At 36.6% G+C, this 22,452-nt stretch overlaps 1 protein-coding gene across 1 annotated transcript in view; it reads right to left on the minus strand.

Moving 5' to 3' along the window:
• Window positions 1-11,148: 11,148 nt before the first annotated feature.
• Window positions 11,149-22,452, minus strand: part of LOC147067911 (zonadhesin-like) — a 61,111-nt gene continuing 49,807 nt past the window's right edge. Inside the window, exons 17-21 of the mRNA XM_085952526.1 lie at window positions 15,507-15,677; window positions 12,854-13,015; window positions 11,638-11,811; window positions 11,258-11,428; window positions 11,149-11,156 (exon numbers count right to left, since the gene is read on the minus strand). Of these exons, the coding sequence (XP_085808652.1) occupies window positions 11,149-11,156; window positions 11,258-11,428; window positions 11,638-11,811; window positions 12,854-13,015; window positions 15,507-15,677 (686 nt within the window). The remainder of the gene's footprint in view (window positions 11,157-11,257; window positions 11,429-11,637; window positions 11,812-12,853; window positions 13,016-15,506; window positions 15,678-22,452) is intronic.

Here is a 22,452-nt window from a genome sequence, read left to right on the forward strand (position 1 = left end):
TATAGAAAGACTCCGCAGGGTAGGACATGCATATGGAAAGACTGAGAATAGTTTCAAACTGACTTATGTCGACAAATCTTAAATAACGATGGCGTACTGGGAGACTACAACACTGGTGACTGAACGGAGTAGCAACGGACATCCAGACTCAGCAAATCTAACTGGTGATCCAGGGAAAATGAGATGAGATTAATATTTAGAACACAAATAAATTTGTTGAAATTGAACAAATAGGGCACCTCAAAAATTTTAATTCTGCTACCGAAATAGAAAAGTTTTCTCGCACTACTTTCCCTTATGTGTGAGGCCTCAGTGTCAGCGTTCGGCGCAGCGTTGAGAATTTTGCGCAACTCAAAAGTATAACCGTATAAATGTATAACCAAACGTATAACCTACGAACATTTTCACACACGGTTATACGTTTGAGTTGCGCAAAACGCTCAACGCTGCGCCGAACGCTGCCACTCAGGACGTACACTAAGGCTTGTTCGGACTGTTCCAGTGATTAAGTCGAGTAACGAGTGATTTGGTAAATAAACGTGTCTAAACAGACAAATTTAGTCTAGTAGTTTAGTAAAATCAATCCATTTTATTCTATTATTTCGGCCGAGTAGCAACCCCCACTACCTCTCACTAAATACTAAATTAGTCTGAACAGGCGAGTTCATTAATCACCGACTGCCATAGAAATGGCACAGCATTGGAGCGAAGATATTTCTCGAAATAATATAACTTTTAATTATTATACTTCAATGCGATAAACATTAAGATTACCGTCGCGAACGTGTGTTGATATATCCTTAGATAAATGGCAATATTTCACAGAAAGCTTGTTGTTATTGAGATATTCTCAAATAACATTGCGCAATATCAACTTTTGAAACTTTCTACATTTAATTTCGCGCTTTTACTATAATTTTTATACTACACAAAATTGCGCAATATTAGATTGCGCAATATTAACTTTTAGACCTAACTCCTAGACTCGTATGAACTGTGTCTAGTGGACCCTGCATAGATTACGCAATACTAAATTTTGGACCTAACTCTTTGACTTGTATGAACTGTGTTTAGTAGACCCTTTAAATTTCCGTTTCCCCCATCTCTCTTATTCTAACTTACGGATTACGCAATAGCATTTTTCCTGCAAATTGCGCAATCACATTTTTGTTTATTTATTTTTCGTATTTTTCGTTCCACAGCACTACCACAAAAATTGCACAATATAGATTGCGCCATAGCATTTCTTCCACAAATTGCGCAATCACTTTTTTTTCCAGTTTTATCAGTAGGTAGCAGTCAAGTAGGTAGGTCAGCTATCACCCCATACACCATGGCTCTAAAGAAGCCTATCATCTCGGTAGACATCTTCGCTAAAAAAGTAATAGATGAAATCACAGGGATCACTAAAACAAAGACAAGTTATGCGGAAATGATTCTCCTCATATGTGGCGTAAGCACAGTATACAGAGACAAATTTTTCCCCGTACCCTCCACCAGCAAGTCACCAGACAGACTTAGACAGACTAGAAGTAGCTCTAAGCTCAAGAAATCGGATGCAAACAACCCACTACCTAGCACCCTAGATACTATAGCCATAGATCCCTCAGTCTCGGAACAAGAATCGGGCGGCAACCCTGCTTTCCAAAAACTTTTCCCAAAAGAAGGAAAAGAGCTAAGCCATATCTTCGAGGTAACATCCTTGGAAACATCCTCGGAAACATCATCGAGCAACCCCTCCACAACACGCGACACATCCGTGAACAGCCCCCTCCTAAACCACTTATCCACTCCCCAAAATCAGGCCAACTCCCCTGACTCACCACAAAAAGCCACCCCCTCCCCAAACTACAGACAGCAACGACACGCATTCAACCACAGCCACAAACATCAACACCGAAAAACACAGCAGGAACACACCAACACTTCAAGCCACCCCCACCAATTTTCCTCCACAATAAACGAGACTTGCCAACGTTATTACTCGATGCAAAATTACAAGGGCTAACAATAACAGAAACATTCAACCTAGTGGAGAAAGTAACTGCGGAGGCCCTCACCCGGCTAACTATAGGGGTTGCCCGGTCAACTCAAACAACAGAAAACCCGCACTCATAAACCAAGGGCAGCGCGACCCTGGGCATTCGCATGCACGGAACGGACCGCCTATGCACTTCAACATGCATGCTCACAGAGCAGCACTACCAAGGCCAGCATGGCTCAGACCAGCATACCAAGCTACAAGGCCAGCGTACCAAGCACCAAGGCCCGCATGGCACAGACCTGCGCACCAAACCGCCCCAACGCCACAATGGCGTAACATAAAACCACAATGGCCCACGCTAAGCCAAGCCAACCCACCGAAACAGCCTCTGCTGCAGACACCACCAGCATACAGAATGCAAAATCAAGGGGGGTCAGAACAACGCATAGGCGTCCACAATTAAAATTCTAGAACAGCTAATAAAGCAAGCTATGGCATCGCTAGCATCTCTAGGACAATAGGTAGATATTAAAACCGTCTTCCTACAGCGACTTCCCTCTCACATCCCCAATAGCTACCAAATTTAAGCCCACATCCCTCCAGATAGCCTTCTGGAATGCAGCAGGCCTCTCGTCATGAGAGACAAAAAGGAGATTATCCACTTCCTTGAAGAGCATGACATAGATATCTTATTAGTCAACGAGACGTGGCTTAAACCACACTATAACATAAATTTTCCAAATTACTCCACCTACAGGATGGATAGATTAACAGATAAGGGAGGAGGCACAGTTGTCATCATCAAGTCAAAGATTGATCACTGCCCCTCAAACTGACCATCAGTAGCTACTCCGACCTTCACACCTAACATAGAGGAGACCACAGTCCTGATAAACACCAAAAACTATGGTCTCATCCAATTTACCTCCCCACCACCCCTTTACAAAAATCCCACTCCCCAGAAATTTCACGACCTACTAGATCCACTCTTTCCCATATCAATAATAGCAGGCGACTTCAACGCCAAGCACCGGTTATGGAACTGCCCGCGCAGCGACTATAGAGGCAATAAAATTTTTCAGTTCACTCAGGACACCCAATCAATCGTAGTGGCTCCTTCAGAGACCACCATACGTACACTATGGAAACCATTCAACGTCCTGGACTTTGCTATCCTCAGGAACACTAGCTACATACCGATTATCCGAGCACTAGACGAGCTTAACTCAGACCACAAACCCGTACTACTGTACCTGGGAGACCCAGTAGACCCTTTTGCTACACTGCCCGACTCCACCAGATACAAAGTATCATGGGAAGACTTCGGTGCCTATATGGAGGAACATCTCACACCCCGCACACTTCTTACAAACGAAATAGAAATAGACGCCGCAATAGCAGATCTAACGACTACTATATAAGAGGCTCTTAAAGCAGCCTCAACCCCTATTAGCCCAGACCTCAAACACAGACTCGACCTACCAAAACCGATTAGACTCCTCATAACGGAGAGAAATAGAACTAGAAAACTCGGTCAGGACACGGGCGATCCTGCTGTCATCTCTAAAGCCAAAGAGCTGAAGAAGAAAGTCAGAAAAGAGATCAAACGCTTTTCCGAGGAAACTTGGGTAAAAAAAACTAGAAGACTTAGTGAAGGGCAGCCACCCTTACTGGTCACTAACTAAAATCCTGAGGGTCAAAAAATGTCCCATTACACCACTAGACGGCCCAAGAGGCCCAGTCTATACCACCCAAGACAAGTGCGAACTATTTGCGGACAGTATAGAAGATCAATTCACCCCAAACCCGATAGCAGATTCAGATTCGGGAATTAATTCAGATCCATACTCAGACACAGACTCAGACACCGACTCTGACACTCAGCTCATAAAAAAAAGACACATAAAATCAATCAATAGAGAAGTCAGAGCCATAGTTAATGCCACACCTAGTCCTCCACCATCACAGTAGACGAAACCGAATTCTTAATTAAGCGACTTAGAAACCGCAAAGCTCCTGGCATTGATGGGATAAGTAACCTTACTCTCAAAAAGCTCCCAGACACTAGCGTAGAGTACCTAACCAACATCCTCAACGCCTGCTTAGAACAGCAGTACTTCCCTGACTCATGGAAAAATGCTGATATTATCCTCCTGCCAAAACCTGGCAAGAACTTAAAGCTCCCTCAGAACCACAGGCTAATTAGTTTACTCCCCACGATGAGTAAAATACTAGAAAGAGCCATAAAATCACCATAGATGAGAAAAAACTCATACCAGACGTACAGCATGGTTTTAGAAAAGGCCATTCTACGAACCACCAGCTGTTACGTACCACAGAGTACAATAAATATGCACTCAACCATCGACAATTCACCACAGAACTGTTCTTAGACATAGCAAAGGCCTTCGACAAGGTATGGATCAAGGGATTGATCGTCAAACTCTCCAAAGCAGAAATAGATCTACCGATGATCAAGATCCTAAGCTCCTTCCTAACCAGAAGACAATTTTCAGTCAAATACCACGGAACCAAATCTTCCATTAGGTTCACCAAAGCAGGAGTCCCTCAAGGATCGGTATTAGCGCCCATCCTATATAACCTGTACACCAGAGACATACCTATCCCAACAAACACCTCCGCAAGATCCTGCGTAGTCGCACAATACGCAGACGATACCACGATACTAGCCAGATCTATTCAACTCAACCAGGCCACTAAATTAGTTCAGCTAGCAGCCAACGAAATAGTTAAATGGTGTGACAAGTGGCGCATCAAATTAAATGCCGACAAAAGCGAGGCAATCATTTTTAGACATAGAAACGATAGACTCAGCAAACGCAGAAATCAACTCGTCATGGGCAAAAAATTAATCCCGTGGTCAAGCACAGTTAAATACTTAGGACTACATTTAGATAAGAATCTTACATTCTTCAAACACGTCAACGCAAAAGACAGAGAAGCTAGAATAGTCAAAGCCAGATTAAACCCAATGCTAGGTAGGCGCAGCAAAGTCTCAATGAGAGGCAAACTGCTATTACATACAGCGATAATCAGACCAATCATGACATACGCGTGCCCCATATGGGTTCACGGCAGCCCAAATCTAATCAAGAAACTACAAACAGTACAAAACGTAGTCTCAAGATCAATCACAGGCGCTCCAAACTACGTCCATACCACAATACTGCACAGAGACCTAGAAATAGAAATGCTAGAAGAGCACATCGGAAAGCTAGCCACAAAATTCTATGCGTCAATGGATAACCATCCAAACGCAACAATTAAAAATCTTAATGACTACGATGAAAATATCATTATGGACCATGACAGACCAAGGACCTTCCTAAGGAGAATAAAAGCAGGATCCAACAAGCAAAAACAGTTACGACCGAGAAAAAGAAGACAAATCTAATTGCCATTTCTGTTTACAGATCCAAAGCTGCCCCTCTCTGTTCACAGTCTCAAGCTGCCAAGACCCGCCCTCAAAACCCTGAGTGGGACAATCGAGGGTCCTCACAGCTCACACAGACGGAAAACTGGAGGAGAACAGCCAAAGACCCGGGAGAGATGGCAGTTCTCGGGACATAACACTAACCTGTACCTTTAAAAATTTCAGATCAAATTCACAGCGGCAGGGTTTTTGGCCGAGAGTGTCTCACAAACACTCCTGGAGTTTTTAACCCCACCGCAGCTCAAATTTTGATGAGCAATCAGGGGCACAAAATGTCCCGAATGGTTCAATATGATATCGAGGTTTTTACTGTTTTCCTCTTTCTTCGACTTCATTTGGAGCTGGTGTGATGGCGAAGCTTTTGGAACTAGCATGACAGGCCTTTTGAAATGGCGTGCTGACGAGCCTGCTAAAACTGGCATGGACGACGAGCTGACACGGCGGACTCTCAATGATGAACTCCGCCCCGTGCATGGTTCCACGATGTCTGAAACGACGCCCTGAAGCTACACTCAAACTCCTCCTCCCCTGACGTCCTCAAACACGATATCAAAATGCCAGAGAATTTCAACGGATGGTGGTCGACAAATGGGTGAATGATGCGGACGGAGATGTCGGCGGTCCGGGCGGCGGCTCGAGCGCGAGTAACCGAAAAAAAACTACTTTAAAAAAAAAGTTTTTAGTTGAAAACTTTCTCTTTTAACTAAAATCCATAGTAAAACAACACCCCTTGCAATAGGGAGGATTAAAAAACCTCACCCGAGTCTCCTCAAGACCCGGAGTAAAATCACACACGTAAATTCAGAGAAACCTTTAAACAGAGACCTCGCAACAGAGACGAAGGGGATAATGCTTAACGTATGTGAGCCCCAAAACTATTAAGGAATACCCAAAGTCAAAAGGATTTCCTCTACACTTGCGGACTGACACCCGACGCGTACGGTCACCTGTCAACGCTCCGTCCGATCAGATAAATTTAATTTCTGAATCAGATACCTACACCGTGTCCCGATCTACCACCTACAGATATTCAATACCACCAGAGATTTAGAGCAGCTTAATTCACCCAAATTACCTACTGCTCCCATCTGCCGCCCGCAAGACCACCTAGAAGACCAAAAGGGCAGAAATCATTATAACCGAGCATTTAATTATTCCTCCGCCCCACAAACCGTAAGACCGCCGCCATCATGGAGTTTGAGCCGACAGAATCAACCCTGGCCAAACTCTCTCATGAGCTGGATAGCATCGCAAAGATCAAGAACCTCACACAACGAGACTGCCTGAACCTGCACAATCTTCTGCTGACGGCCCTCATGATATGCCCAATAGTGCAAACTGTCCGTACCGCGCAACCGGAACGCGCGTTAAAGAGGACTGTCTGTCCGGAGGATGAAAAACTGACTACCTTGCAACAGATGGCGCTCAATTCCAAGCCGCCACGAAACACTTCACACACCGGAACGAGCGAGAAACACACACTCCATACACCTACAGTCACGCTCGCCAAGAAAACAGACCCGCCCGCACACTCAAGATGCGAAAACGACCAAATCACAGTCGTTATAAGGGGCTTCCCGTTTGGCGTACACATCACCGACATCACTAACGATCTACTTCGCAGAGGCCTCCCTATTGTCAGCGTCCGTAGAATGACCTGGAGCAGGAGCCAGCAACCGATTCCTCTTGTCCTGGTCAAACTCCTGGACAACGACAGAGGGAGACGGATCTTTGCTTTACAATTCGCCTTGTACCACAAGCTAAAGATCGAAGCACCCAGACGCAGACCCAATTGCGGGATACAATGCAATAAGTGTCAAAAGTACAACCATACTACACAGAATTGTACCGCCCATGCATCCCACCGCAAACAAACCGGACCTCCCGCCCGCTGCATCACAGAGCACCGGAATCGCACACAGAAACACCACACACAAACTCAAACAGACGAAACTCCACCAGAAGCCCTCGAACAACGCCCGGAAGTATTGAATCCTGACATCCCGTCAGACTTCAATGCACCCATGCCCAAGATCAACCGTGACGAACGCACAGATTTCCTCACTGACCGTGTGGAGGCCCCTTCTATCGCGGAGACCCTCACACGTTCTACCAAACCCAAAAAAAGGACGGAACAATCTATGCAAGACCCCGGAAGCGACAACACCGAGACCACAGACTACAACGAGATTGTGTACAAACTCGACGAAAATGTACAAACAGCCCTCAACCTTACTGATGAGCAAAAGCTTGACATGCCAGACCTCAACAAACACGCTGCCTCGATTGAACCAGAAAAGGAACTTCAAACATATAGTGCCACCACTGAAGACAATATGGACAAAATCCGGAGATTACTGCAACAACTTAAAAATCGCCAAGACCCACCCGTAACGGTACCAAAACAAACGACCACACCGAAAAAGATAAAAAAAACCAAGAAGACTTCCAAACCACCGACAAACACAGGAAGTGACGATGAAGATCACTCGCTGGCAGTACTCAGCCAAATGAAGAACCAGCGGGCCTCCTTCATGAAACATTAACCCATCATGAACCGAACACCAGCCAACCAGAACGAATGCGGATGCATGGAGCGAAGAGGAGGAGCAGTCAACCGGTAATCGACGGTCGGCAGAAGTGAGAATGCGCCAGCTTTTAACTAATCACTAGAGCTAACCAAGTTCAGACCAAAAATTGGGCCTCGGTCCGGTCGCGAAGCCACCGAGGCCCAATAAACTCAGAAGTGGTAATAAAAATACCCATAAGGTAACCCCAGAGATAGCCACTACATATAAGGGGGATGGCTATGAATTATTAGTCGGCGCCCCATAAAATTTAGCCAATATCCAAAGCAAGCAGGACTTCCTCTATGAAGAGGTATTGTTTTGCTATTTTGAGAAAATAGTAAAATATTATTTCATATTACTATAAAGGACGTAATTTTAAGCTAAATTAAGTATTATTATAGTAGGTAGTCATTAAGGTAAAGACGGCAGACACGTTGTTCCATCGTAAAGTCATAAATATTTATGTGCGGGTCGGTGAATGTCAATTACAGGACCTATTATTATGTTAATAGGTACCTAATAAGTAGTTTCAAATGCATATACTTCAAACGTCAATCAAATCATGTGTTTACTCTCGTCATAAGCCATAAACCGCGGGTCTTTGCCGGAGATAGTTACTCAAATGCTCTTTATAAATTCATTTAAAATCAATCGAATGACATAGACGTCATTTTATAACGTCAATACATCCATCCACTTGAACATAACATAATATTTCCAGATACTTGGTCCTTTCGACGCATCAGTAAATTCAAATTAATTAAACAAGAGATATTTTGTAGGACGAATTTGCGAACAATTAATTAGAAACATGGGTCATCTTTCTACTATCTCTTTCGACCAATTAGAAGCAAGGGAAGATTCCTATAAATATCACAGCATCCGAGTGTTTAATCATCAGCCTCTCGCCAGCAGTCTCTTAAGATACTTACCCGGTCCAGTTGGAAAACTTCCGTCGCATCAAAGAAAAATAACTCGTCGCTTTACCAAAAGTACTACCACCACGTACCTCTACATGTCGATTCGGGTTTTTTAAATTAAAATAAATTCCAGCCACGTTTACCTACGGGTGGAATTTTTTCACGCGCATTCTTTTCGAATTAAACTCGGATCCGCAAATACATACGTGTCTGGCGTCATTACCGTCTTAAATATAAGCTGAACTAAACTTTTATAAAATTAACCACTGCATAAACAAAAAAATATACAAAAAAATTAAAGGTCGAATTAACCTGATTGTATTAAAAGAAATAAATTCTTTTCTTTAAGGTTAATAACCTCTCTACCGGCTGAGCTAATACCTTCAATAGGTAGATAAATACCTATCGTTGAAGTAGGGGGGCTTATTATTAACTTAGTGTGTGAGAACCTAAAAATGAAATTATTAATTCATGTGTATAAATAACTTCGTCGGCTTGAAGAAAAGACAGCCAAGTTGAGATTCTCCTGAGACATTTTGTAGAAGGTGTCTGAACCATACAAAGATGCCGGAGTCCGGGTAGGATGTCGGATTTAGGAAATACATTTACAAAAGAAAAATTTGTTAATGCTGCATATATATTTATTATTTCATAATAATTGAGAAACGAAGGAATCCAATAAAAATTAAATATTTACATAATTTTATATATTATAAATTTCTTTTATTTTGTTAACTGTCAATTCATGGTGGAACTGTATTGTCCACAAAGTGGAATAAGTACTATAAAAAAATTGCGTTTTATTAAATAAAAACAACAATATTATAAATATTTTTGAGAATACAATTAGTATTGTGTTACACTATCCAATTAAAACAATTAATAAGGCTCCTTGCATTGGGATGGTTTAATGCATTTTCCATTGAGGCGCATCTTTATGTATCCAGGTTCACATACGCAGGCTGGTTTGGTTAACTTGCATCTTATTTGTGGGAAATAACGATTTTCACATGTTTCAGGACAAATACGGGCGGTGTTGGACCACAGCTCGTTCGGTCCGCACTCTGAAAATGTAAAATGATAATATATGAAGACATTTTAATATTTTTTTCAGTTTAAGTACCGATTTTATTTAAATATTCGGGACATAACATATTATATACGGAATTAATAAATTTTGTATTTTATCAAAAAATAAAAAACGATCATATTTGAGTGCGGACTTCTTCAATATCTTGATTTAACACAATTTGACAATTTGTTTAAATTAAAAAGGTATGTGGTTAATTTGAACATTACAAAGAGTGACTGTTGTGTATTTCAAAAGTCCTTTTGCTTTTAACCCAAAATAAACATTATAAAAACCGATAATTTTAACAACAAATACTTTTTTGGTAATGTTCGGTTATCAGGAATACAGCGGAAAACACATTTTGAAAATAGCCGATAAACTGGACTATTTGTTAAGTTAACCTAACCAAACCTAACCAAACCTAACCTAACCTAACCTAACCTAACCTAACCTAACCCAACCTAACCTAAACTAACCCAAACTAACAAATAATCCAGTATATCGGGTATTTTCAAAATGTGTTTTCCGCTGTATTCCTGATAACCGAACAGTACCATTTTTTTTGTTATATTTAAAAAAATATATGATAAGGATGTATTGCATCTAAATAATGAATGTATTAATTCGAATTATAAAGCCGCTATTATACGAAAGACCACCACTCTGTCATAAATAAAGTTAATATATTAAAACATTCGGTTTATTCATGATAATATTTATGCTTATAATGGTTTTGAAACAAAATTATTTTTCATAGATAATTTGAAAACATTTCTGAAAAATGTATAACCACCAGAAAAGATCGTCTTGAAAAAAATACGACACCCTATAAGATTCAAACCTGCTTGCCCCAGGATTTCCGCCTATTCCGCCCTGACCACTAAACTATACATGTCCTATTTAAATTGCGACGAAGTTAACTTATGCTTTTATAATACTCTCTAAAGCATTTTCTAAATTGCGTCACTTATTGGCAATCATTATGTACCTATGTACAATAAAATAATGTTAAATTTTGTGAATTATTCCTTAAATAAAAAAAATAGTTTATGAAAGATGGTTTTGTTAATTTAATTTTAATTAAGACATTTACCCTGATAGCTGTCGGTTTATAAGCCGTTATAACCAACCGTTCGATCGATGATAGGTTAATAGCCTGAAATAGTTTTCAGTGTAAATTATACAATTATTGAAGTAAAATTAACAAAAATAACTTGTTTCAAAACCATTCTTATAATATTTTTAACATGTACTTACTGCATTCTTCAATTAAAACGCATTTTCCATTTTTGATAACATGTCCTTGTTTGCAGAAACATCCAGAGACGCACATTTGAACACAAGCAGGGGGTGTATCTTTGTTTTCGCAAGTCAGAGGGCATTTAGTACCACATTCACGATATTCTTCATTCGGTTTAGGGCATACGGCTAAAAATAAAATATAAACACATATATTAAAATTACATTAATAAAATTGAAAGATTGCAAATTTGTTGATTGAAAAATATATTTTGAAATCACTTTTTTATTATTCATCTTTCGATATTTTTTGTTTTACTTTGATAGTATTTATATTGATCGATTCAATGGAATTGAATTTTTAGATAATATTTAATATTTTTATTTAATATACTTACGGCATTCTTTAATCTTGATGCACACTCCGAGATTTCTAATATAACCTGGTTTACAGAAACATCCTCTAGCACACTGTAGGGTACAAATTAAATTTTTGTCTTTATTTTCACACGTTTTTGGACAGGCAGTTCCACAAGACTGATATTCTTCATTCGCCCCTTTACACGGAATTGCTAAAAAATAGATGGTGTTATTATTAGATATATTTTTTTTCTTTCCTTTTGTAATACTGATCTGTCCAAATTATCGTGAAATTATTTCACTATCGTTCTTGAATAAGAAACTTTCGTCTAAACAATGACAAAAAATAATATCATTCAAGCTTAGAATTGTCTATTTGTTGATTAATTACGAGGTATACTCTTGTTTATACTGAAAAAGAGAAGGCATTAATAAATAATCTTGGGTCCTATTATTAAGTTAGTGTAATTTAGCTGTTGTCATTCAAATAAAATGTTTATTAAAATTTAATTTTATTTGGATAATGATTTACAACCATTATTTTATTTTAATATGATTAGAATATGTTTGAATGGTCGTTTTTTACAATTCTAGTGTTTTTTTGACAGGTAACAATTATTGTTTTCAGTCTAAAGTCAACAAAGCATAATTAACAGCGACATTGCGAAACGTGGTACTGTGTGCAAATCAGGTCATTTGTCGTGTTTCAGGGACATGTGAATATATTGAAAATTATAATTTTCATTCTTTATATCGCAGAACAGATGTTATATTTCCTGATTCTGTCTATGGAATGGTTAACATATTTGCTAGCACTGTAATTGTTTTGGGCAGCATTTGTACTAAATGTAGGGCCGATGAATTGGCGTAAGTCAGGAATTTACTGGAAAACCCACACCACCCACCACAAGGCCTGCAGAAAATACGCAATGCAAGAGAGCTGATCCATAATTAGTCAGCAACCTCAAACGACCGCGATCTCGAGTTATGAGGAGGATGACGAGGAAGAGAGTAAGTAATTCATATGTTAAATATATTTCGTGTTCGTAAGTTTTTTCATTTTAATATATGCATTCTTTGTATTCTAGCGCATTTGATAATCATTATTATGTATAATTATATTACAATAAAGAGAATTTAATAATAATTTAGGCATATGGTAATTTAAAAAATGAGATTTTGAGTTATCAAAGTATCGCTACTGTATCTACACAGTACACAGAAGTATTTGGATTTAAATTATGATAAACTTACGACAGTCTTCGATAGGAATACATTCCCCTTCGTATTTTATGTATCCCGCTTTACAGAAACATCCTGGTTTGCAAACCTTTTCACATTTGGGAGATTTATTGTCACATGTGGCCTCACATTTTGTACCGCACACTTTGAATTCTTCGTTCTGTTTACATTTTGCTGCATAAAAAAAGTCATTTCAAATATTATTTTCAATTTAAATTATATTTTTATTTAATTAATTAATTATTATAAGTACTGAGTACATTTAAGAATGCAACATTTTTTATAGGAAATACATAATTTGGAACCACCTCTGTATAACAAATATCAATAAAAGATTGTACAAAGTGGTACTTGAGCCCATTATTACATTTAAATAGCATGCTAATTATATCGAATGACCACCTAATCGTTACGCGCTGGGTGCGTTTTTAGCGTCCAATGTATTCGGAATTTGAATTAACAACTAACAGCTGTATTCATACAGTTTCGAACTGCGCTCAACGCAGTTAGCGGTTTATCGGCCGAATAAGAAAATTATAATCACGAAGATGCGTACAGGAATGCGCACCAAACTTAAAATGGCGGTGATCTGTCAGTGTCACTTTAATATATGTCTAAAATGAGTTAATAGCAATAAGCGTTTAGTAGGTTTAGTTCGTCTTGATTGAAGTTAACTGCCCGTCGTCGTTGGGCTAGAGATGGATTCATGATGGTAAAAATGCTAAAATTGTAAAAATGTATACAGATATCGAGGATCGATGGAAATGTCAATATTGTCAATAAGCCCACGAAGCTGTATTGCCATATTATGGAAATGTTTACTGGGTATACTTTATCCTTTTGTGCATTAAAGTATAAAATAAATATGATATTATAATAAATAAATTATTTAAAGTTCATGATAATTATTCATTTATAATTATTAAATTTATATGGTACTGTTTGCACATTTTTACACCTATTCACAATTTCAAAATTTCAAATTAATTGTTGGGGAATCAAAATTTAAAAGTTGGTAGCATTGGTCACGGCATGGCGTGTATTACATCAGCAACGTGACGTCACTATTCAACGGTCTCTATTTAGGTTTGTGCATGCAAATTTGCATTAAATAGCTTGAATGCAGTTTGCTGTTATATGCATACGCCAGTAAAATGCGTAGTTTTTATGTTTGGGTGCGTTTTTATGTTTCCGAACGTGAAAAACATATTTTCTAATATTATGATGTATGTCTTTGGGGTAACCTTTTCTTTTCTTATGTAGGTATTAATTAATTGAATTTTATATTACATTTTTGTTTTTAAAAACCGTTTTTAATTATTAAGTATTTTTTCTTATTGCATAATAAATCTTTTATAATATTATGTTGGATAAATAAGTAAGTGGTTGGCTATGGAATATGATTGAAATAATGATTTTTCTAAACTAACGTACTGGCTAACTTACAGGGGGGGGGCAAACTTTTTGGATGGAGGGGCCAATTCAAGAATTCAAAATGAGCGGCGGGCCGCAAGTAAAATACCATTTTTAGATATACACTATTTATTATCACGAAAAATAAACATTAAAAAAATTAACGAGAAGAATGAAACTTGTACATTTTTAAACATTTTGTTAAATTCAGGTGTTAATTTTGTAGTTGATATTCTCAAAACTGCTTGTAAATGGGCATCGGAGATATTTGATCGTAAAGAATTTTTATTGAGGTTCATGATCGAAAATGTTTGTTCACATGTATAGGTTGATCCAAAAATAACGAACAATTTTCTTGCATAATCTTTAAGTTGGTCGAATTTGTCTGAATTAAGGGCATTGTAAAATTTAGATATTTCTTCACGACGATGCAATTCTCTTAAATCAGTGTCGCACTGCAGATCATTAACCTCAAGTTGTAGCTCTGTCGGAAGACTATCAATATCTATTGAAAATGGATTGCGTACTATTGCTAAACTTGTCTCAATTCTTCGGAATTCACCAAATCTTTGTGAAAAATCGTCATTCAGAGCTTTAATAATTTTACCATATTCTTCAAATTTATATTCTGATATATTCAGCAACTTCAAAGTTGGAAAGTGGTCCACGTTGTTATTTGATATTTTTCGAAGGAATAACTTGAGTTTTAATTGACATCCATTCAAACTTATTACCATATCATGGGCATATATTTTTTTCCTTGCAACGCGGAGATAAAAGTATTGTAATGTGTCACGATGTTCAACGTAAAAAATAGTGGTTACATAGTGTGAGATGAGACGCAAGGAAGACGTACTAAGATAATACATTTACGAAACAACAAATTCTTCAAATTTTAATCTATTGTCAATATTTTTTTAAAAATTATAAAAAAGTTATTCGTAATCATAATGATGGCGGGCCGCAAAAAAATACCCGGCGGGCCACATGCGGCCTACAGTTTGCCCCCCACTCGGCTAACATATCTGCTAAATGAAATCGCTGAATTTTCAAATAACAATGATTTTACAATTTTAACAAGACATAATCAGTATCATTCAGGATGAAAGTTGTACTTATATGTAAACTTAGATATTTTTGAATCTTCATGACCATTTAAAGAGAGCGAAAGATTTTGTTAAATATCATACTATGAAAATTAACGTGTTAAAAATATATAATTTTTAAAAATAGAGAAAAATAATGTACTCACGGCACTCTTTGGGAGCTATACAGGTATCGAACGGTCCTTTCACGAATCCAGCTTTGCATTTACAACCACTTATAATACAGTTGACTTTACATCCTGGTGGAGGTGGTCCAGAACAGGTAGGATTGCAATCCATTGGGCATGGCACTACCATAGCATTATCGTCATTGCAACCTACCAACAAGATATAAAGACAATCAATATTCAGCAACGCCTTCAAATAATATTTTTAACAGCAAGCATGTTTAGTGATACAATGGGGATATTACTTTTGAGTATTTTAAATTGAGCTTTATAAACATTTTTCTAAAAAAAAAATCAATTTACATATTCCTTTCTTTCTCTATTGCGCATAATAATAATATGCATATTATTTGAGAGATTATTAATCTATATAGTAATATCATATAGTAACATATTTAAGACTAGTTCACCACATCGACATTACCAGACAACACAATATTGTATTTTCATATTTTTAAGATGATTTAATTAAATGCTCCTAATATTGTCTAAACAATGTCATGTACAATTAATTGCAATAGCTTACTTACACTACAGTTTCTTAACGTATTACACGATGATTGAATGTGTGCAATGTTATACGTGTAAGTATATAACATGTGCTAGTAAAGTTCATACTATCTAATTATTTTCTCCGCAGCCCACGTTTGTGTATTATTTCGATTAATATAATATTTTTGCTGAAGAGATAATGAGATTTTAATTGCCCCCTTTAAAATGCACGTTAATTACATCGATCGGCCGCCTGGCCATTACGCGCCGTGCGCGTCTTCCGCGTCCAAAGTATTAATATAATAATTTATTGTATTAAGGTTTGGGCTAGGCCGTAAAACCTTTTTATAAATACATACATTTAAGATGTTTTTATATAACATTTACGAACTTGACAAGTTCAAGGATATTGGTAAACAAGCAAGCATAGGAAGTAGCGATGTATGGTTTTTCATAATTTTTATTTTAAGCGCACAAATTTGTACGATGTGGACTGTCCAAACAACATTTAATTTTACATCAATGTGTGAACGAGCATTTTGTTTCGAGCAAATGATTGTACACGTGCATTTATGTAGTGCTAAAAGTTTACAAACAATTGTATAATTTGTAGGCGGATATGTCGATCAAGATTTGAATTACACATACATTGTATAGTGTGCCACCACAAAAATACAATGTAAAGATTGTTACACTTGAACAGAAAGATATAGTTTAAAATATACTTACATTTATCTCTTGGTACACAAACCCCGTTAATTCTTACATAACCCCAATTGCACTCGCATCTTGGAATACATGATCGAAGATTTGGTGACGGTGGCGGACAACTTGGCAAAAATCCATCAAGAACTATTTGACAAGTTGCATCAAATGCACAATACTTAGGGCATGGATTGTATTTTTCATTAGCTGGACATTTTTTAGGAGCTGTGAAAATAATTAAAGCAGTGTTTTATTTAACATCAATTTATAATTTAACTTCTACGGATCTACGTGCGAGTAAGCTTCTAGAATTTATCATGCGACAATCCAACCCATTCAAGAATCCAATTGTATTGCGTACGCTCTACGTCTCATTAGTGCGTAGCATTCTTGAATATGGGTCGATTATCTGGTGTCCTTATGAGGTTTCCTATAAGCTTATTTTAGAACGCGCCCAGAAGAATTATCTTCGATGTCTTTATTTTTAGACATTTAACTATTTTCCTTTCAATAATTCGTCAAATGATTATTTTCCGACTGCCTTTCTACAAGGCATGCTTACTTTACACTCTCTTGAATCTCGTCGGTCTCTTTTTCTCTTGAAACACTTTTGCTTGTTAGCGCGAGGGATGGTTTCCAATCCTGGTGTCCTAATAAATTTTAATTTACATGCGCCTGCCAATTACCTACGTGGTCGCAGCCATGATTTATTCTGGATTGGAACCGTTTCCTCGTGTCAAGCCTATCAGGCACCATTAGCGAGGGGTGCAAGATTAGTAAATGCGCTCCCTAAAGACATAGACGTTTTCAGTGATGTACTTTGCATTTTGTTTTTGAAACTTTTTCTGTGTAAAATTGTAGGTTTTTTTGTTTTCAAAGTTTTATTTTTCTGTGTTAAATTGTACTTAAGTATGTTTTGATTTAATTTGTTTTACTGTTGTTATTATTATTATAGTCTGTATTGTAATATTTGTTATAATGTCAATCTCATGTTTTGTACGTCTTGAATTTTGATTTGTCATGTCCACAATGTTTTGTATTCTTAAATAAATAAATTTACCACCATATCGAGAATGCTAAGAAAAAAACCGACATCGACGTTATGGCTAGAATTATGTCATGTAGTTAGATTATTTAGAATTACATCATAATCCATGATAAAGTTGCAACTGTTTTTGGCAGGGTAGTTAGTGTGAAAAATATATGACGAAACATTGACATTATTATTAAACTGTTTTTCAGTAAAGTTGAAAATTTACATTATCAGCTTTTTTTCTTGACACTTCTGACTTATTACTTGTAACTAAACGGATTTGGATAAAATTAAGATTAATTATTAACACCAATATGAAATTAGATATCTTATTAAGATTTGTATATCTGTGTTAGTCAGCATATTTTTAGTTTAAAGAAATTGTATTTCTAATACTTACGGCATTCTGTTTGAAGGATACATAGTCCATTAGGTCCTACCACATATCCTGCTTTGCATGTACATCCCTTGAAAGGACACTTCTTCAGGCATTTAGTTGACTCAAAAATTGCCAAATTGTCGCAAGACAGTGGACAAGGATTCGGACAAGTAGTTACTTCTGCATTTGGATCTCTGCAACCTAAAATTTTGTTTTATTTTATCTTTAAAGATTAACAATACGTATAAATGTATCTGAACGTCAGCCTACCCTGTGTCCTCAAATAATACTTTCAGGAAAACGCAATTAAAAAATGTCATGTCTTCAATGATAATGTAATTATTACGGCAACTGGTGCGTTACCCATCAGGTGGATAATTCGATATAATTAGCACATTTTTCAAATGTGGTAATTAAATATTAATTAAAAGGTCCGCAGCGAATGGGTTTTAAAGAGTTTCCGATTTCTGTTAGGCATATAATTAAAGAATGAATAGGTAATGGTAGAAGCCAGTTAAGTAACTATAAGATATCTATATCGTCACCTCAATACTATAACTAGATAACTCTGATTTGGTCATTGTTGGGAAAATGAAATTTAAACTTTACTTGCTTAACATAAATCTAAGCTATAATTATTATTTAAAATAAAAATGAAAAATTGTGTTTGTCTAATTGGGAACAATTAAATAATGTTCAATTGTATTAAAAATATTGTAGATATATTATTTTATTTATTTAATGCACTAATGGTTTTTTTTTTTTTTATATTTTTAAATCACAAAATTAAAACAGTTCCCATTAACTTCTGACTTACCTAGTTTTATCATTTTATGGAGAAGGAGATGTAGAATCATATTCAATAGATATCTCAAAAAAGGTGAAAAACAATTTATTTAGTTGGAGTAGCAGTAGTTGAGGTGAGCAGTGGTAATATGGAAAACTGAGGTACAGGTATTATTTTCATACATGTAAATTTGTTAGTTTATGTATACATTATACTAATAAATAATATAATGAACTATCGTTTGCTTACAATTTTCAGGCAAGACACATACGCCTTTGTAGTTTCTGATATATCCTGGAGCGCAATCGCAACGAGGCACACACGGGAACTTATCAACGATAGAGCAATTACTTGATAGTCCGTTTAGATATTCGTCACATGTCTTTTGAGGTGGGCAGGGGTTCGGACATTTATTTGGAACTTCATTTTTAGTACAATTTAATGGTGGGGCTAAAAATTAAACAAATACCCAAATTACGTATACGTATTCAAATAAAAATATTAGACTATACGTGTATTATGAATGAAAAGAATTTAATTACAAATAAACATTATATATACCTGAAACGATAGGGAATCGAAATAAAGACGACAACTGGAAGAAGCCGGAGCCTAGAGCTACAAAAAACGATGATGGCAATTTCAAACAATATAAAAACATAGTTAAATGCATAGATCAACTTACGACAATCTTTGATTGGAATGCATACTCCTTCATTCCTTATGAAGCCAGATTTACAGAAACAACCTTTAACGCAAACTTCTCGGCAACTAGGATTTTTGTTATTGCATTCAGCTTGACACCATGTACCGCATGACTTATATTCTTCATTTGGTTTATCACAACGTGCTAAAAGGTAAAAACAAAATATTTCCATATTTATTTATTTAAAAAAAAAAAAAAAAACTGAAAAATAATTGATTAAGCAAATCGGCCGCAAACTAAAAATACTTACGGCAGTCTTTAAGAAGTATACATTTTCCATTTTCATCCTTGACATAGCCGTCTTTACATTGACACCCATATGGCTTACATTTCAGTTTACAAGATGAGAACTTTGGAGATTCGCAAGTTCCTCCTGGGCATGGATTTGGACAAGCCACAACCTGAGCATTGACATCAGAACAGTCTGAAAGATAGATGATGCCTTATTGAAAATCTAAACACGATTTTAAAAGATTTTTTTGTAAATACGTAATTGCCTAATATTAAGTTAAACTTACCGCATTCAGTCACGTTCACACAAACATTTTTGTAATTTCTGTAATAACCGTCACCACAGTTGCATCCTTTACCACAAATTCCTTTTGCTGGACACGGGGGTTGTGGTTTATCACTAGTGATGTCAATACACTTTGGAGGGCAAGTGTCAACACAGGAAGAGCTGACTTCATTCGGATTAACGCATATAGGAGCTGAAACATACAACTAAATTAAAACAAGTCTTTGAAATATTATGAAAATATTGGTTTTGGTGTGTTAACAGATTACTCACGACAGTTTTCAATTAGGATACATATTCCAGCTGAGTTTTTCACATAACCCTTTTTACATTGGCAGCCATTTGTTTTGCAAGGAATATTGCAGGGTGCAAAGCTGGGAGAAGTACAAGTTCCGCCAGAACAAGGATTTGGACAGGGCACGACTTCGGCGTTGGGATCCAGACAACCTGAAAATATAATTATATCAAGTACTTTTCTTAATTTTTATTTCACTAACTATTGTGTTATACGTAAAGTACTTACTACATTGATTCACGGGGACACATGTGTTGTTTTTGTTTCTATAATAACCATTAGCACAGTTGCAGCCTTTTTCGCAGAGTGTTTTTACTGGGCAAATCGGTTGGGGTCCATTGCCAGTTACATAACTGCATATCGCTGGACAAGTGTCTTTACATGGCACACTCACTTCATTTAGACCGGTACAAATAGCAGCTAAAAATGAAAAATATATTTAAAAATTAATCAAAAACCGCAACCCATTCCCAACGTGTGAACAAAATAATTTATTATGGTTTATTGTACATCAAAAATATATTAAAAGCTTAAATCTTTGTACTTACGACAGTCTTTTTTAAGAATACATGTTCCATTAGAGTCTTTCACGTATCCAGGTCTACATTGACATCCATATGGCTGACATGCAATTTTACATGGCAAATATTCTTGTGAAAGACAAGTTCCGCCAGGACAAGGATTTGGGCATGCTACCACTATAGCGTTAGGGTCATCACACTCTTAAAATATAAAAGGAAAATCATACATAATAGATATTTTTAAAATATACATTTCTTTTTTATAAATTGAAGTATCGGACTCTGAATTTTGCAGTTATCACATCAGGATTTTTAAGTCGAAAGGGTAATTGAGATTTTGAGGTAAATTTAGTTATTTGTGGGGTTAGGTTATTGCAAAAATGAAAAAAATAGTAAAAGTTTTTTCACAACGAAAATATAACTATTTGGGTAGGGTAGTTACTGGAAAAAAATGTTCATTTAAAATATATTGTGTAAATAGGTATAAAATAAATTATTAATTTAAAATGATCATGACGTGACGTGACGAAGATATATCACAAAACAAATTATTTACCATATTATATGATAAGTATACTTATAGTTAAATTTGCATAGGTTTGAGATGGTCATAGTTTTTGACATATAAGAATAATTTGAACGTTTCGTGTAAGAAAATTGGGCCCGTTCTTTGTTCGATCCATTTAAATAGCGCGGTTGGAACCTTATGCTATCGCTAGTGTGCAGCTAAGTTATTGGACGAGACTAATCAATAACATTCATTTTGAAAATTGCTCTCCTGTAGTGTTACAAATTATCAGGAAACGCCCGATTTGGTTTAGAAATCTTGATGTTAGATATATTTTCGAAATATATTTTAATATTCAATTACTTACTGCACTTTTCCGGCTTGACACACTGGTTTTTGATATCTTTGTAAAGTCCAGGAAGGCAATCGCATCCTTTTTCGCAAGGTTTTTTTGGTGGGCATGTTGGTAAGGCGTCAGAAGTGATGTATTTACAATACAGTGGACAAGTATTCACGCACGGAACGCTTATTTCATTTAAGCCAGTACATATAGCAGCTGAAAGTTTTGGAATATTAATAAGCAAAACATTTGAAAAATTATAATGGTAAAAAATCAGTCAATACTCATTAAAAAAGGTCATACGACCGACAGGCATTTTACGATTGTATTTTATCAGAATATTAGATACACACTAACTATAATTACTTCAGAATCAACTTCACTTACGACAATCGCTGATAAGAATGCACGTTCCATTTTGTCTAATGTATCCAGGCTTACAGAAGCATCCTGCAATGCAATCCTTTACGCATGTAGGGGTTCTGTTATCGCATGTCGCTTCGCACCTTGTGCCACAATTTTTATATTCTTCATTGACACCACATTTAGCTGTAATAATAATAACTACATTAAAAATGTATTTTTAAGTCATATTTTAAATTTTTACCCATGTAAACACAGAGTAAAATACGCATTGATTAT

Source organism: Rhyacophila brunnea, unplaced genomic scaffold, assembly GCF_057557595.1.
Source record: "Rhyacophila brunnea isolate RB1 unplaced genomic scaffold, BYU_Rbru_1.0 scaffold_3, whole genome shotgun sequence".
Lineage (NCBI taxonomy): Eukaryota > Metazoa > Arthropoda > Insecta > Trichoptera > Rhyacophilidae > Rhyacophila > Rhyacophila brunnea.